A 15,989-nucleotide genomic window follows, 5' to 3' on the forward strand; every position below is an offset into this window, starting at 1 on the left:
CTCATAGAAGGGAGATGCAAGCTGAAGCTCTAGTGGCTGTGGTGGGGATGATGGCTGTTGTGTGTTTTGCTGATTACAAAACATCTCTTTCTTACAAAATATGCTTGTGGAATAAAGTTATGAACAGTGTTCAGATCTCCAGAAATTCATCCAGGCCCACTTCAGAATGAGATTGGGTTGAAATTTATGGAGTTAAAAATAGTAGAAATTGGGCTCTTTCAAGTTGCTTTTTAATTCCCTTCTTCTGATACCTCAAGTTATATTATTTAAGCTTACTGTGCAAGCACAAAGTGTAGGAACTTACTGAAATTTCTAATCTAATTAGGGATCTTTCGGAGCTAGGATTTTTAGCAGAACACCAAAGATGGAAAAACTTGTGATAAAACCATAGGAGAGCTGGCAGTGTTCATCAAGAAAATAAAAATAACAGGATGGAAATGAGCGTGCTGTGTGCATGTAGCTGCAGAGGCAGGTAGGGCTCTCTTCTCTGGTGGCCACACAGGATGGATTCTGCCAGCAGCTTCCCCATTCCTCAGCTTCACATCTCCTCCCAGCCCTTCTCCCACCACTTTGTCTTTCCTCTTCTTGCTCCTGCTGCCTTAGCAGTTATAGAATCATAAAATGGTTTTTGTTGGGAAAGACCTTTAAGATCATCGAGTCCGACCATCGATCCAGCCCTATTAAGTCTGCCACTAGACCATATCTCTAAGCACAGCATCTACTTGTCTTTTAAACACCTCCAGGGATGGTGACTCCACCACTGTTCCAGTGCTTGACAACCCTTTCAGTAAAGAAACTTGTGCTAATAGCCAACCTAAACCTCCCCTGGTGCAACTTTAGGCCATTTCCCCTTGTCCTGTCACTCACTACCAGGGAGAAGAGACCAACCTCCACCTCACTACAGCCTCCTTTCAGGTAGCTGTAGAGAGCGATATGGTCTCCCCTCAGTCTTCTTTTCTCCAGACAAAACAACCCCAGTCGCTCCTCTCATAAGGCTTGTGCTCTAAACCCTTCACCAGCTTTGTGGCCCTTCTCTGGGCACACTCTGGCACCTCAATGTCACTTTTTGTCCTCGCAGTGTCCCTTAGTGGGGGGCCCAAAGCTGAACACATTAACTTGTGACCTGCAGTTAATCTGCCGACCTCTGTTTTGTGAGGATTGAGGGATTAGAGTAAGAGGGAGTCCACTGGAGGTACCTGTGATGCTGTAGGCTCTGGTGAAAAATTCCCAACTGAATGCTAGAGAGCTGATGAAGCGGCAGGCACGTGTGGTGTGGCTGTCAGGTATGAACCTGGCCTCTGCAGTACACCATGCTCACAGCACACAGCAGAAGAGAGTTATTGCCTCTGCGTGATTGAGTGATACTGTTTCACCATCTTTGTCTTTGGCATAGCAAAGTCATGTTTAAGTTTGCTCACATTACCTTAGGGTACCTGAGAGCCTGAGGCACAAGTCCTACTAACCTTATTATAGCAAAAATTTCTTCTACTAGGCAGTCTTCATCTGAAGTTCTCAGTGTTGGAAGGAGTATAAAACTGCAATGGGTGATGTTCTAGAATTGAAACAAAGAGAAACAAAAGCTTCAGATAACAGTAAATAGATTGTATGTTCTTGCTTGATAAAACTTCCACAGATCTTTAATGACCCCTATGCTGCTCAGCAGTCACTCATGCATCAGCATCCTTCCCCCATTTGTCTTGCAGCATCACAAAATGTATTAAGTTGAGCTTGAAAAAAAGCATACTTACTCTGTTTTTGAGGACTAGTTATTCAAATGTAAATAGAGACCATACATTAATCCAAACTGATACTCAAAGGTACTCAAGTTCTCAGTCTATTTCAGTGTGATTTTATCATTATTTTTTCTAGGTGTAGGTATCCCAACATATTAATTCTTGATAATATAAATGTTTTAGTAGCATTTAATCTGTATTATAAATAATAGTTTTGTGTGGTTTTTTTTTTTTTTAATTAAAATGTCTTTTTGCTCTATTTAGGTCTAAACATGGTAAAGCCTGCATTATGTGCTGTACTCAAGTATTCTTTAGATAGAAGTATTTCCTCATCTGGATAAAAACAAAATAAAGCTCAACTTGCTACAGAAGGTCTGGCCTCACGACCTTGATTTTTGCAAGACTCAGAGTGTCCTGACCTGTGCTATATACTTAAAAAAACCTAGAGTTTAGGACCTTGTGAGGAACAGCTTTAGTTCAGTAGGAAAAAAAATGTCTGCTAGTGGTCCGAGTTTCCTTACTTTCATTCTTAATGATGCCCTTTACAGCGTTCAGTAGAGTTATGGGTGTAAGAATGCAGCCTTTTTGGTGTCAGTGATATGTTATTTCTGCCTACACGCACTGGGTCCCGTGGGAGGTGTCAGCATTTTTATAACGGCTCTAAGACAACGGTTCCTTTTCTTCCTTTAGGCTCATAGCTGGCAGCCTGGAATCAAGAACCCATACCGCGGGGTTGTGGTGTGGCCTGTTCCTGAAAACGTTGAAATTACCGTGACGCTTTTTAAGGTATGGTTTTTAAAGTATAATCTTTCCTTTTTCATAAGCAGCATATGAAAAATTATGTTTGGAAAAGTCAGATTGTAATCACAAGGCCTAATCTCTCTGGGTTTAAGTTGTTACATGTGCAATCTTATGTCCCAGCTTAAATCCGAGAGGGAAGGATGGTCTGTTCCCGCCAAAGCTTGCTTTTGGAGTTTAGTTAACACACTGAAATATCCCATTGAGCTGATTATGGCGAGTCATTGGCATAGAATTTAGTACATGTGTAACTGCGCATGTAGTACATGCGTAAGGGCTTGGCACAGATTACAGTCTGGTTGGTTTTCTTTAAATACTGTAAGCCAGAAGTTGTCAAAACACAGCCATTTCTAGACTTCCTTGTTCAGTTGCAGTGCAGTGACCCTGTTTCTTATGCTATTAACTATAAGCCAGAATTCAGCTTTGAATTTCACAGCATTTAGTATGTCACACAAACATCACAGTACTTATGTGACTGCAGTCGTAGGAGTGGATGTGGAGTATTTGAGTAGTACAGAGAATGATAAGATTTTATGGGGGATTTTCTTTTAGGAACTGCATTTGTTCTATTAAAAAAGAAGCCTATTTTGTGTGGCTGTAAAGCAGGAAGAAAAATTGATGTTTATGCTGAACTTCCCAGATATCATTGGGCTTTCTGCATGAAGATAAACAATGCAGCTTTGCGTGTGTGATAGTGTAGGAGGCTGCCCAGGAGGCTGAAGATTTCTGGGATTTTCGTTCAATTTTTTCTTCTTTACTCTGGTGTCTCCAGCTACATTCTGGTTGTTCTTATTTATAATTGCTCCCTTTACAGCTTAGGGCAACAGTAACATACTTTTTTCTAATTAGTAATATTTATATTTCTTTGTCTTGGGGACTTACCTGAATAACTGCTTAGAAGTGTCTTCTGGTTAGCCTTAGAATGTGAATTTATTACTTGGTTCATTAAGCCTAAAAGGGAGGTTTCTCTTCATTATTTTTTTTATTTTTTTTCCCTTTTTTTCCTTGGGATCACCTATGAACAGAAACTTCCCAGGTTGCCAGTGATGCAAACTATCATAAATTTGTCTCCCTTCTTAGCAAACACATGGTCTTCAGCTGAGGTTCAAAAGTTTGCTAGCAAAAATTGTTTGCCTTTGCCTGCTTCAAGGGCCTCTACTTGGATTAAGGAGTTTAACACCATTGTGTGACTACGCTGCGTGTCTGTATAATATGAATATGGTTATGTAATGCATTAGATGTTACTTAATAAAGTGAAGCAGAAATGTACACAATTCTTGATTGTGTATTCAATAACATGTTACATGAAGAATGAGAAACTAAGTTTCTTTTGGGTGCAGCTCTGTGATGCTGTGGCTTTGGAGTAAGTTGTCTCCCAGCTTGTCTCTCATCCCACGCTACCTTTTTATTCCTACCTAGAGTACTTTGGGGCTGTGTTTTGTAGTACGGCTCAACAAACTTGTAATTGTGCCACTGAAAGTGAGAGCGAGGCCTAGAACCAGATAGTGAGGGGAGAGAAGGCCCTCTGGAGATGGTGTTAGATATTACTACAGCCTTAATTTTACCCAGCACTTGGACTCTGAAGGCAGGTCTGTTCACTGGACTGCCTCCTCCTCTCCTGAAAAAATGAGCCTGCCCGCTGCAGAGAGGAATGAGTGTGAATAATGCCAGCGGCTGTGCCTTCTGGGAACAGTACACAGTGATGTCTGGGGGAACAAGCCCAGGCTTTTATAATCAAAATATGGAGATCAAGCAAAAAGCATCATATGGTTAGGCAGCTTTTATGTAAATCTGCTCTAATTAATCCTCCAACAAGAGTGCCTGTAAGTGGCCAAACCCACTTTTTTCTCAGTAAGGATATGCAGGTGTGGTACAGAGCAGTGGTTTTTGAGGAAGCTGGGTAATGCACTAGAAGCACTGCATTTGTGTGGGACCAGCAGCCTGCCTGGATGAATGAGCTGAAAGTGATATGTGATTGCAGGCAGAATATGGTGTTTGCACAGTTTATGCTGTGCTCAGTCCTCTGGTGGCTCTTTTGGTGCAGTGCAACAGTGGCACTTCAGCTGCAGTGTGGGATATGTCCTAACACCCGGAGAGCTGGCATTTCTCTAGCTGGTACGTTCTGGGCAAAGACAGGCAAAAACAACTAGCCACTTTTTGTAAAGCTGATGCATTGGCTGGTCAGCACTAGAGCAGCGGGAAGGGAAGTATGTAATAGCACACTGCAGCAGCCTTTCTGGGAGCTGACTTGCAAGTCAGGGATTTATATTGTTCCTTCCTCTGGAAGGAGGGAGGTGAAAACACTGAAAGCAGTACAGCTCAGAAAAAGAGACTGCTCATCTTGCACTTCTGTGAAAATCCCTTTAGGATCTACTCCCCTGTGAAGGAGGGTGTCTGCTGGACTGTGTGGCACTTTGAAGTAAGTACACTTAGCATGGCTGTATTTAACAAACAGTGGTTGTCCTCTTTCATCACAACCCAAGAAGCTGAGGGAAGCTGCTGGCTCCACATCCACACTGTCAGAGCCCACTGATGGGAGCAGGTCGCTCCAACAGTGCTTTGCAACAATCACAGATAACAAATTAATGCAGTGGTGCTCTTTGAAGTACAAGTGCAGGAAAGGAAAAGAGTGGCTTCAGAATAGACAGCTACGTGTTTTGAGAAATGATTCACACAGTAGTGGCTGTGCATTCATAAGTGGCTGTTGAAAGGCCTTGCTGGTAGGATTAGGAGGTAAGCTGAGGTTTCAAGTGCTGATGAGAATGTCAAGCATATCCTCTCCAGTAGTCACCCATGGACACTTGAGAGGTGGCTAGCGAAGTGTCTGTGATCACTCAACAGATGAGATATTTTGCATTAGCTGCACATCCCTATTTTGGAGGTTAGCTTGTTTCCGACAATGTATCTGTAATTCTTAGGTAAGCAGAGCTAAGTATTGAAGTATAACCTTCATTCATAAAACTTACAGTACAAATAAATAAAAACTTTGTTTAATTTCTCATAAATCTGGGCTGTTGGTAAAGTTTCATGATGCTCTGACGTCACATAAGGAAAACCATCAAATGGGTGTATTGACCCAGCCTCCCTTGACTAGCGCTAGCTGAAGTGCTGATTACATATAAAGTTCCATCTGAAAGTTTAACTTCTTCCTTTGCCGTTCTCTACACTGATGTTTGGTTATGCCCTGGGTTTCTCAACCATAATAGGGAGGAAGAAACATTGCAATACAATAAGCCTATTGTGCATTTTAAATCCATGACGCAAATGAAGAAGGCAAATGGCATCCTGGGGTGTATCAGGAGGGGGGTGGTTAGTAGGTCGAGAGAGGTTCTCCTCCCCCTCTACTCTGCCCTGGTGAGACCGCATCTGGAATATTGCGTCCAGTTCTGGGCCCCTCAGTTCAAGAAGGACAGGGAACTGCTGGAGAGAGTCCAGCGTAGGGCTACAAAGATGATTAAGGGAGTGGAGCATCTCCCTTATGTGGAAAGGCTGAGGTAGCTGGGTCTCTTTAGTTTGCAGAAGAGGAGACTGAGGGGAGACCTCATTGATGTTTATAAATATATAAAGGGTGAGTGTCACGAGGATGGAGCCAGGCTCTTCTCGGTGACAAACAATGATAAGACAAGGGGTAATGGGCACAAGCTGGAACACAGGAGGTTCCACTGAAATTTGAGAAGAAACTTCTTCTCAGTGAGGGTGACAGAGCACTGGAACAGGCTGCCCAGAGAGGTTGTGGAGTCTCCTTCTCTGGAGACACTCAAAACCCGCCTGGACGCCTTCCTGTGTAACCTCATCTAGGTGTTCCTGCTCTGGCAGGGGGATTGGACTGGATGATCTTTTGAGGTCCCTTCCAATCCCTAACGTTCTGTGATTCTGTGATTGCGCTTTCATGGAAAGATCCACAAATGCCAGAAAAGATAGCTGAATTCCCATTTTTCATTGTTTCCATGGTTGCACTCCAGAAGTTCACTTTTAGAGTCCCTGCATTAGCAAGGTTTAACCATCATATTGAAAGCTTATATAATTTTCTGTAGTTTTATGTACAAACACATACCTGTGTCAACTAAGAGAGATTTTAAATGAAAAATATTCACTGCCAAGCAAGCCCAGTGCTAAGTGAATATCAGTTGTACTGTGGGGACTTAAATTGCAAGGTCATTATTCTCTGGCTTAAAAGCAAAGTGAAATTCCCAAGCAAAAATGTTTGTTCTTCTGGACTAAGCATGAACTTTGGTTCATTGGATTACAAAAACCACTTGTTTTGTCAGTAATATATTTGGTTTATCACACTGATGTACTGTTGCAACAACAGGAAAGATTACCAGCTCTTCATTCCAAAGTTTGAAGAAGACATTTTTAAAGTCATAACTTTCAAGCACACAAAGTTATTAGTAAAACAAAAATAAAATAGATTATAAAAGGAGACTTATATTGTTGAAAATATTCCCATCCCCACATATCTCTTGGAATATATCCCATATAATCTTTCTTGAAAGCCCAAGTCAATCGTATGCTTTGATTATAGTGCAGTAGCTGGCCTTGCACCAGCAGGAACACTACAGCAGAGCCAAGCATTGTGCCAGGGAAGGGGAAAAAAACCCCTCAAACCAAAATCCTTTGCTAAAGCCATTTCCCAGAAGCAAAGAGTAAATCCAGTTTCAAAACTTATTTGTTTCAGTTTAGGAGAGACCAGTGGCTTGACTGGACACTATGGAAAGTATTCCATAGGAGGAAAAACCAGCCCTGCAGCCAAGGCAAGATGTTGTGTGTCATATATAAAATATGCGCAGGGAAGTGAGAACATTAGCATGCTAAAAAATAAAATATCCAGGATTAGTATGGGGACTAACTGTAAAAAATATTTTACAAAAAAAAAAGTCAATCATTGTTGCCTTTCTAGCTCAAAGGCTTTACATCAAAGTATGAAATGTCATAAGCTTGGGGTGGTGATGTATAGGGACAGTTCTGCCAGTCTGCTCAGAGCTCCCTGCTTTTGCTGACCAGATTTCTATGTGGCTTTCTAGACTAATCAGACTTCTGTAAGCAGCATTGAAAGCAACAAGAATTGGGTCAAATTTTGAGTCTTCTGCAGCTTCAGACAGCCAAGTAGAAAAGCTGAGGACAGATGCTGGAGTACCCAGAGCATCTGCTATAGGTCAGTGGTAGAAGATCACAAACCCTGTCATTGTTTGATCTGATTCAATGTGACAGTCCTTAAGTAGTTATTCCCCAAGAAGAAAGACTAAAGATTAAGGCTGGTATGAAGTAATCTAATTGAAAGACAAGCTTCAAAAGCCAGGAAAGCTTAGGGAGGAGGCACGGGGAAGGAAGGGACTAACAGTCTGAAGATCTTCCCCATCCGCTCTGGCTGCTGATCAGTAGGAGCAGTGCCTTGTTTGCTGACATCTTTCACTCCTTTTAGGAGAGATGCAGAAATAACTCTAAAGATAACTCAACTTACTGGAGAAAGGGTCCATAGAAAGGAGCCTTAACAAAGCTCCCTGAGGAGAGGGATGATGATGGATGGATCAACAAAGAACAGAAATACGTGACAGACACGTTCCTTGTTGCACTTCCTTTGCCCGAGTCCAGCAGAGTTGTCTGATTTTGGGTAGTTGGTTTATGAATGAGAAGAGAGATGAAGAAATTATTATCTGAGGGTCTCACTGTAGGAGAACCATAAGATGATGTCCTGTTGTTTGCACAATTCCCTGCTGTTGGCTTCTCACCTAAGCATTACTTCTGAACACTAAAGTAATCTTACCAGAAAAAAAAATGGGTAGGGAAAAAAAGAAGACTCTAAAGCTTAGTTGAAGATACTGAAAAGGAGTCTCATGCTGAGAAATAAATGCATATGGAAAGAGAAACAGGAAATTGGGGCCTATCTCTTGATATTATGAAGCTTCTTTTTTACACAATAAAATAAGAAGGAACAACAAGCCATTCCATCAATTTGCCCAGATACTCAAGAGTTTTCAATTCAAGGTAAAACCATACTAAATGTTGGATAGACTGTAGTTCTGCATCTGTGGTATGTTGGTAAAGAAAATGAGCATTATCAAAACAACGGCTCTTGCTAACTCCTTGTGTTACAGTGAGGTATGAAGCAGTTTCAGGCTGAGAAAAATACTGAAGTCATTTTGTTCCTTGAGCTTTTAAGGTAATTTTCATTATCATTTGCTTTCAGGAAGGAGGATGGGAAAGAGGTCTAACTCTTATCTTTAGGTGTTTCCAGCTGTGCATTTTCAGTGATTATTTGTATCTGCCTGCAGGTGACATGAGGTTTTGTGTGCTGTGTTTTCAGGGAGGGCTTTCATACAGTGAAAATTTCAAAGGCTGCCATAACTGTTACTCCTAGGGTTATTCATCTTTGCAATGTTATTTTTTTTTCCTAAAGAGTAGTCAGCTGTATGGTCATTAAGTAATAGTTTGCTAAATTAATTGCGTGAGTTTTATGTGGGAAATTAATGAAGAATATGAGTTAGCCAGTGAGGGAAGCATATGTTATGTTTTCTTACTGGTATTTACCCTCTTCAAATCCAAAATAAGCTGCAAGATTAGCCAGATTTATAGAAACATCACTTTTTATGGAGAGCACATAGAAATATTAGCCCAAAGGGTGAAATGGTGGTTACAAGAGAAACTGTGCTGTAACTATGATCATCCAAGTATCTATTAATACTGACCATGTAATAAAGTTGGAAGTTAGCTAGAAACAGGACTATACGGGCTGCTCCCTGGGCTTCTAATAAACAGGTTTTAGTGAGAAAAGTGAAGCCGCTTATGTGTCTGTTGCAAGGAAAAGCTGAGACTTATGTGTATAAACTTACCTGGGGTTTTCTGTCCTTAGAGACATTTTTAAACTAACAAGAAATGGGACTTTAAAAAAATTATTATCTGGATTTCTTTTTAAATCTGAAAAATCTTACACATATATGAAGTGTCCATATCTTAGCATATTTCATACTCTCCAAACTTTTGGTAAGGCTGTTCATTAGAGAAATTCTTGACGCTTTTAATTTTTCATTCTGGGTAGTTGGTGGGGAGTTTGGGGGTAATACACTCATGTTTATTGTTCAAAGGTGTTCATAACTTGCTTTGAAGTGCATGCTAAAATGTTGACTATTACCAAGTCATTTCATTATACAGTGTTATTTTGCTCTATCAAATTATCAGAAATGCTCAGCAGAGCTTTATTGCTATTGATAGAGGAGCTTTGTTTTTCTTTATAAACTATAGCCTTGCATGAACAAAATAATGTTTGTTTTGTTTGTTACATGGGATAAAATGCAGGGCCCTTACCTTGCAAGCAGTTTTACAGAGTCTTGCAAGCTTACATTAATAGCTTTTGGGAGAGATATGAAAAAAAATTGAGCAGGATGAAATATTTAAGAGTTTAATCACTTATTATGGAGTAGCTTATTAAAACATAAAGTGATTAATGATCCCATTAAATCTCATTATGTCATTTTATGCTGTATCAAAGGAAGCAATTAAACAAAAAGGTAATTATCCCAAGTTAACTCTTGAAAATGATAAGTATTTAATAGCTGGATTACAGAAAATTATATCTTTAGAATTTATATAGGATACAGCAAACTGGCAGTTATTGTGTACTTTATTTACATAATGCAGAATTCCACAAACCTGATTAATGTGATGGATATATAATTACATAATCTGATATTTGCAAGTACATTAATTGGAACACGGAGATACCTGAGTAGAATGTTGTATGTATCTACTTGCCCTTCTGGGTAACAGTGCAATATGTGTTTACCCTCTTTGCAGTATTTAAATTACTCTGAGTTTAAAAAAATAATAATCAAAAAAATAATTATTTGTATATCAAAATTAATCATCAGTTTTGACATAAGTTTCTAGTAACATCTTATATTTTTTCATTGAAACTACAGCCCATTGTTGGAGTAGTGCATATTAAAGTGCATATTGTATATGACACCTGTGGTTGTAGCTGTTAAATATATAGCTAGTGATGAAGACGAATGCTGATCATGGGGAAGTGACGTCTATATGCAAGTGTCTACAGCATGCAAGTGTCAGGCACAAAGTAGTAATTGGGTGGTTTCCTATAACTAGAAATGATAGGACAAAATTGAGGCTTCATGTCAGAAGAAAGCCTAAAGCCACATTCTCTTAGTATGAGATGTCTTGCAGAAGGAGTAGAAGTTATTTTGTTACAGTTGTTCAGAACTAGGATTGGATGATAAATTAATGATTTTATTTTTTTTTAAGTAGGGTCCTTGATAAAGGCATGAAGGGGATGAATTAATGTCTCCACCATCATCTTAAAGTCAGACAACAGTAGACTGAAAGCTCATTAAATTGGAAACAAACTTCATTGTTGTTTATCTTCCTGTTGGTGAAAATGTTTTCTGAACCTCACATGTGATGCAATAGAAATGTTGTGAAGTAAGGATAGGTATTCAAGAAATTTTCAGTGAGATGAGGCCCTGTGCTGAAGGCCCTGTGCTGTGTGACTCTGGATCTCTGATCATGCTGATGGAGCCTGGGTGTTAGGAGGTTGGGATGATGCCTGCTGTAGGTGTATGTCTTCTACTGCCAGGTGGGAGCAGTGGCTTCCTCCACTGTTCTCTGCGGGGGGTAGATTTGTTACGCTTATTTGGCAGGTGGAACTTATGAATTAAAGAGAGATTTATCTTCTTTATTTTTCTATGTGAAAGGAATTAGAATCAGACCTTTATTAGAATCAACCTCATGTTTATATCTGTAGGAATCTATTAAATGCTCACTAGCAGTTTTATCCTAAGTTGCTCTTCATCTTATTGACATCCATTGAAGCCTACATCCTAACTAAAATATTTCCCTCTGTCATCTTCAGTGTGTAAAAATATTTCTATGAGTATATGAAAATCTTGGCAGAGTTACAATTTCTTGCACCATGGATTATTTTTAGACTTAAGTTCTCTGATTTGTTTTTGTAGGATCCCCACGCTGAAGAGTTTGAAGACAAAGAATGGACGTTTGTCATAGAGAATGTAAGCTGGAATGTTATGTTTTTCTTATACATGTAAGACTTAATCATTTAAAAGACTGAAGGGTATCCAAATGCTGAATAAGACTTGAGTAGAATTTGAGCAACAGTAAAGCCTTGCTCTGTAGTAATGATCACTTATTAAAATACTTGTTATGTTACAATTAAAATACAGGAGAGGGGAGTACTATACTACACTGCTTAAATTCCTTCCCTGTAAGCATCAGTCTTCCTTGCATTATTTTGCTATGAGCAATGGAGTAAACAAGTCAGAGCTGGGTTATGACTCATTGTTGTATGGGTTATGACACATTATTTTTCTATGAGCAGGGGAGTGAACAAGTCAGAGCTGGGTTATGACATCTGTACATCCCAACAGCAGTGCGGCCTTACTGGTTTCAAATGCCGCTCTTTAGTGAAGAGCACAGCTTTGTAGGTGAGGAAATTGAGGCAGGGTGGAGAGGTGGGACCAGCCATGGTCACCTAAGTGAAGAGCAAGAGCCATGACGTGCCCCCTGGGATCCCAGTCTCACTCTCCGTGTGGGAGAGCTGTCTTGTGCACCCAGTGAAAAACCAAAAGGCAGCTCCTGTGAATCTCTGTCTCGGAGGAGCCAGGAGCTCCTAGAACTTCCCAGAGCTGAGCTCCTGAGGGCTGTACAAACAACAGGCTTTCCCAAACAGCAGGGCTTAACATTGCATAGAGCAAGTGCTTTGTAAAGTACTTATTTCCTTTCTTTTCTCTGTGTTGGGCTGCAGCTTCTGCTCTGAGACTGCCTGAGCTCAAAATTGGGGTGCCACTCTACCTGGAGTTTCCCTGAGTAGGAAATTTTTTAAAAATATGTTTAAAAGGACTATGGCATCAAGATAGCGTCTTTATTTCTCATTACTATAGTTTCATTCTGGACTGCTTCTCAAGAACATGATTTAATTTTTATTTATGTTGCTTTTAAATAGTAACAACAATATTGCTCATCTACTGGGTCATAGTACTGCCACAGAGCACTGAAGTATGGGAAAGCAATGAAATTTGCATGTTGCCCTTTTTTGCTTAGCTGCTTTTGCTTGTTATCAGACGTGATTTGGCTGTCCAAAGCTAAGGTTTATTCTGATTGCCAGTGTCTGAACATTTAAAAGGGCTGAAAGCAAAGGGCTTAATTTCTACTTTTGTTTTTAAATGTCAAGTTTCTCTTCTTGTTTATGAGGCTTATGAACACAAAACACAGTTTAGTTACTGTTTCCTGAAGTTTTCTTTTCTTTCTCATTTAGTTTATTTTAATCAGGGAAGTCTCCATCACCAATTGTCACTGTGCAAGTTACTCAGGATAAAACAATGTCAGTGTATTTCTCAGCCAGCCCCTTTGGGCATAGTTGGGTTTCCTGTGACGCTGCAGCAGATTTTTTTCAGAAGTTTATAGTGGGTGTGTAAAAACTTCATGTCCTGCTTTATAACACATTGTTTTTTTCCACATGTCATCGTATGATATATAGAGGTGGCCGTAGTACAGCTGCTGCATGCTGTTCTTCCTCTGTCTCAAATCTTCTCTGAGCTGCAGTAATGCTTGCAGCATGGGAGGTTGCTTCAGTTGCTATGCCCCAAAACAGATGGAAATGGTTCCAGCATATATTGGAGATGGAGCAATCTTTTGTTACGTGCAAACTTATTCTTTGCGACCTTAGTTATGCCATTAGTTAATCCCACGAGAATTGGTATGTAGATAATTATCCTTCACTTAGAGAATATGTAAATATTATCCTCAGAATAATAAATTTTATAAATAGTTTTATTGCAACAATTAGAGAGCTAAAAGCTTTTTTTTTTTTTTGGATGAAACACTACTGAAAACTGCAGATACTGCCAAAAAATATGGTCTGTGAGTATGCTTGAAAATATTGAGAAACTCTTTTCCAAGAGTAATAGCTCCACTTAGTGGCGGATGATAATATGTTCATCTGTTCGAGCAAAACACAGATGATCCCAATGGCTGGCTGACACTTCAGAGCACAAAACACCTGCTTCATCAAAATCTGGGAGCTGGCGAGACAGAAGGTTGATCTCCTCTCCTTAAATTGTTGACATTTACCCTTTCAGGTTTAACATGTGGTCTTCCTGCTTTTAAAGGAACGTGTTTGTGCTTGAACTTGACACATATGTCACAAGTGCAGCGACATTTACAGTCCTGTGCGGGATTTTCCTTTTTGTCCAAGTATGTTCTCTGCCCTCAGGGGCTGCGAGGGTTCCTTTTCTCCTTGGTTTGCAGCACTCAGAACGCAAAATACTGAAGCATGAAAAGTTAATGGACATTCTTTCATTACAAAGCATTCTGAATTCTGCTTAAAACATTTCTTTTAAGCTTTTTACAATTATTATTAAAAATAAGTCTCAAATAATTTTGTAATGCTTCTGTATGGCTGAGCAAGGACCAGCTAACAAAGATGCTCTGCTGAAGGTTGAGGCCTCTGTTGGCAGATGATACCAAACTCCAAACAAGATTATTCAGGACTTTCAGGTGAAATTCTAAGTAGCGGTGGGGTGACTTGTGCAAGATGACCATACTGTAAATGAAAATTAAGCAAGATATTTGTTTCTTGGGAGTATATTTGTTGGTTTGTTTGTTTGCGGTTTGTGTGTGTGTGTGCTTGGCTTTTTTGTTTTTTTGGGGGTGGGTTTTTTTTTTCTTAATTCTGCAAATACATGTACTTTGTGATACATCAAATTGCAAGATTTTTTTGAACCGTACTTTTAATGTTTTAGTCACTCTGTATTTGCATTCTAGTAAATGGTTTCTTAATAATTAAATGTCAGTACTAATTCTTTCAGCCTCTTCTATGTATATCTCATTCATAGCTGTGTTCTTTGCATATTTACTGCTAACTTTCTTATTTCTAATTTCACCTTTATTTAATCAGACTCTATGTATTTGGTTTTCTGTCTTTTCTTCATGAGGCAGTTCTTTGAATTGTCTTGTTTTTGTTGTTCTGAATAATCATATCAGATCTTCAGATTGACTGTTGCAAGCTGGAGAGCAAGAAATTCATAGCTAAGAATAAGACTTACCCATCTGTGGAGAGGTAATAGGCTTTCAAACCCTTATGGATTTGCATTAGTTAGTCTTGCCTATTCAGTTCAGAGAACAAGGACTAGTCACCTTCCATTTGAAAATATGAGCCACTTCCTCTAGTAAGTTATTTTTCTCTCACATTAATCTGGAGGATAATTTGATCATGTACTCTTTCCACACTTGGTTCCTTTCCCTGCCTGAGCTCTAATTTCCAGTGTTAATTTTTTCAGCATTAACTTCCCATTTCTCTCATTAATTGCTTTCCTGGAGTTTCTGGTGTACCAGTGCTCAAGAAAGAGCTTCCACGTGGCAACAGAGACTGTAGATACCAGGGAAAACTCTCACAAACAGCATCAATATCTGCAGGTCAACCTTTCCATGGGATTTCCATGCTCTCCCATTTAAGTAAAAGAACAGTGCATGTTTCTAAATACATCTTTGTATTTTAGTGGTAAAATTCTTTGAAGTTAATTGACCCGTGCTGAGGCACATAAGAACATCCATTGAGGACAGACGATCACATTTGCCTGTTTGCTGATGGCTTTCTAAACAACTACCTCCTATATTCTTTAATGAAGTTGAAAAATACATGGAATGTTTTCAGAGGGTAAAGATTTGGTCTATGAAACAACTTTTGCTGCTTTTTGTAGAATTTTTCTCTGCTCAGGTTTGTATCTGTGATAGCTAATAAATGGTGTACTAGTATATTCCACGGTTCATTGTAGGCTTCTCCATCTTCCCTCCTATGCCTTATGTTTCACCTTTGTATATAGCTTATTCAGAGGGCCCAGGGTTGTGGTGTGTGAGCCCTTTCAAGTAGCATGGATGTAATCGAGCCATTGGCAATCATGGCTGTATCCCTGATACTAACCATATTCCTCTTTATGTTGTGGGCCTATTAGAACTTGGTCTTTGCTGACTACAGAAGAAGACATCCCAGACCTCCTATATTTGGCAGGGTAATAGAGAAGAATGCCCCACCTGTTCTTGAAGCTTTGCTCCTGGATTCATCTAGGCTGTCCTTTGGCCTAAAGGCACCATCATTCCAGGCAAACACTTGCCTAAACTATTTTTAAAAACTTTTTAAGATGGGGTCCCTGCAGTGTCTCCAGACAGTCTGTTCCAATGCTCCATTGGCCTTGCTGTTGGGAATTGTCCTGGCCTATATCTCTGTGGGTACCGTTGAAGGCTGCTTTTTCTTGTCTTACTAATTACAGCTATGGGGAACAGATTCTTCTTTCTGTGACGCTGGAGGCTCCCTCCTTTCTTCTCACTTCTGACTAATCAACCACAATAATGTGATAGTGGTTACACATGGGATTTCATTTCCCTTGATTGCATTAGCAGATCATTAGCACTCTCTTTCTAAGGATTCATTTATGA

The 15,989-nt window shown here is 39.7% G+C and overlaps 1 protein-coding gene across 1 annotated transcript in view; it reads left to right on the forward strand.

The window, feature by feature from the left end:
• Positions 1 to 2,423: 2,423 nt before the first annotated feature.
• LOC104546825 (EH domain-binding protein 1-like) overlaps positions 2,424 to 15,989 on the forward strand; it is a gene marked incomplete at both ends in the record, with an annotated part of 67,949 nt that continues 54,383 nt past the window's right edge. The window contains 2 exons of the mRNA XM_010192318.1: positions 2,424 to 2,519; positions 11,498 to 11,551. Coding sequence (XP_010190620.1) covers positions 2,424 to 2,519; positions 11,498 to 11,551 — 150 coding nt within the window. The remainder of the gene's footprint in view (positions 2,520 to 11,497; positions 11,552 to 15,989) is intronic.

This window comes from Mesitornis unicolor, unplaced genomic scaffold, assembly GCF_000695765.1.
Source record: "Mesitornis unicolor isolate BGI_N332 unplaced genomic scaffold, ASM69576v1 scaffold9099, whole genome shotgun sequence".
Lineage (NCBI taxonomy): Eukaryota > Metazoa > Chordata > Aves > Mesitornithiformes > Mesitornithidae > Mesitornis > Mesitornis unicolor.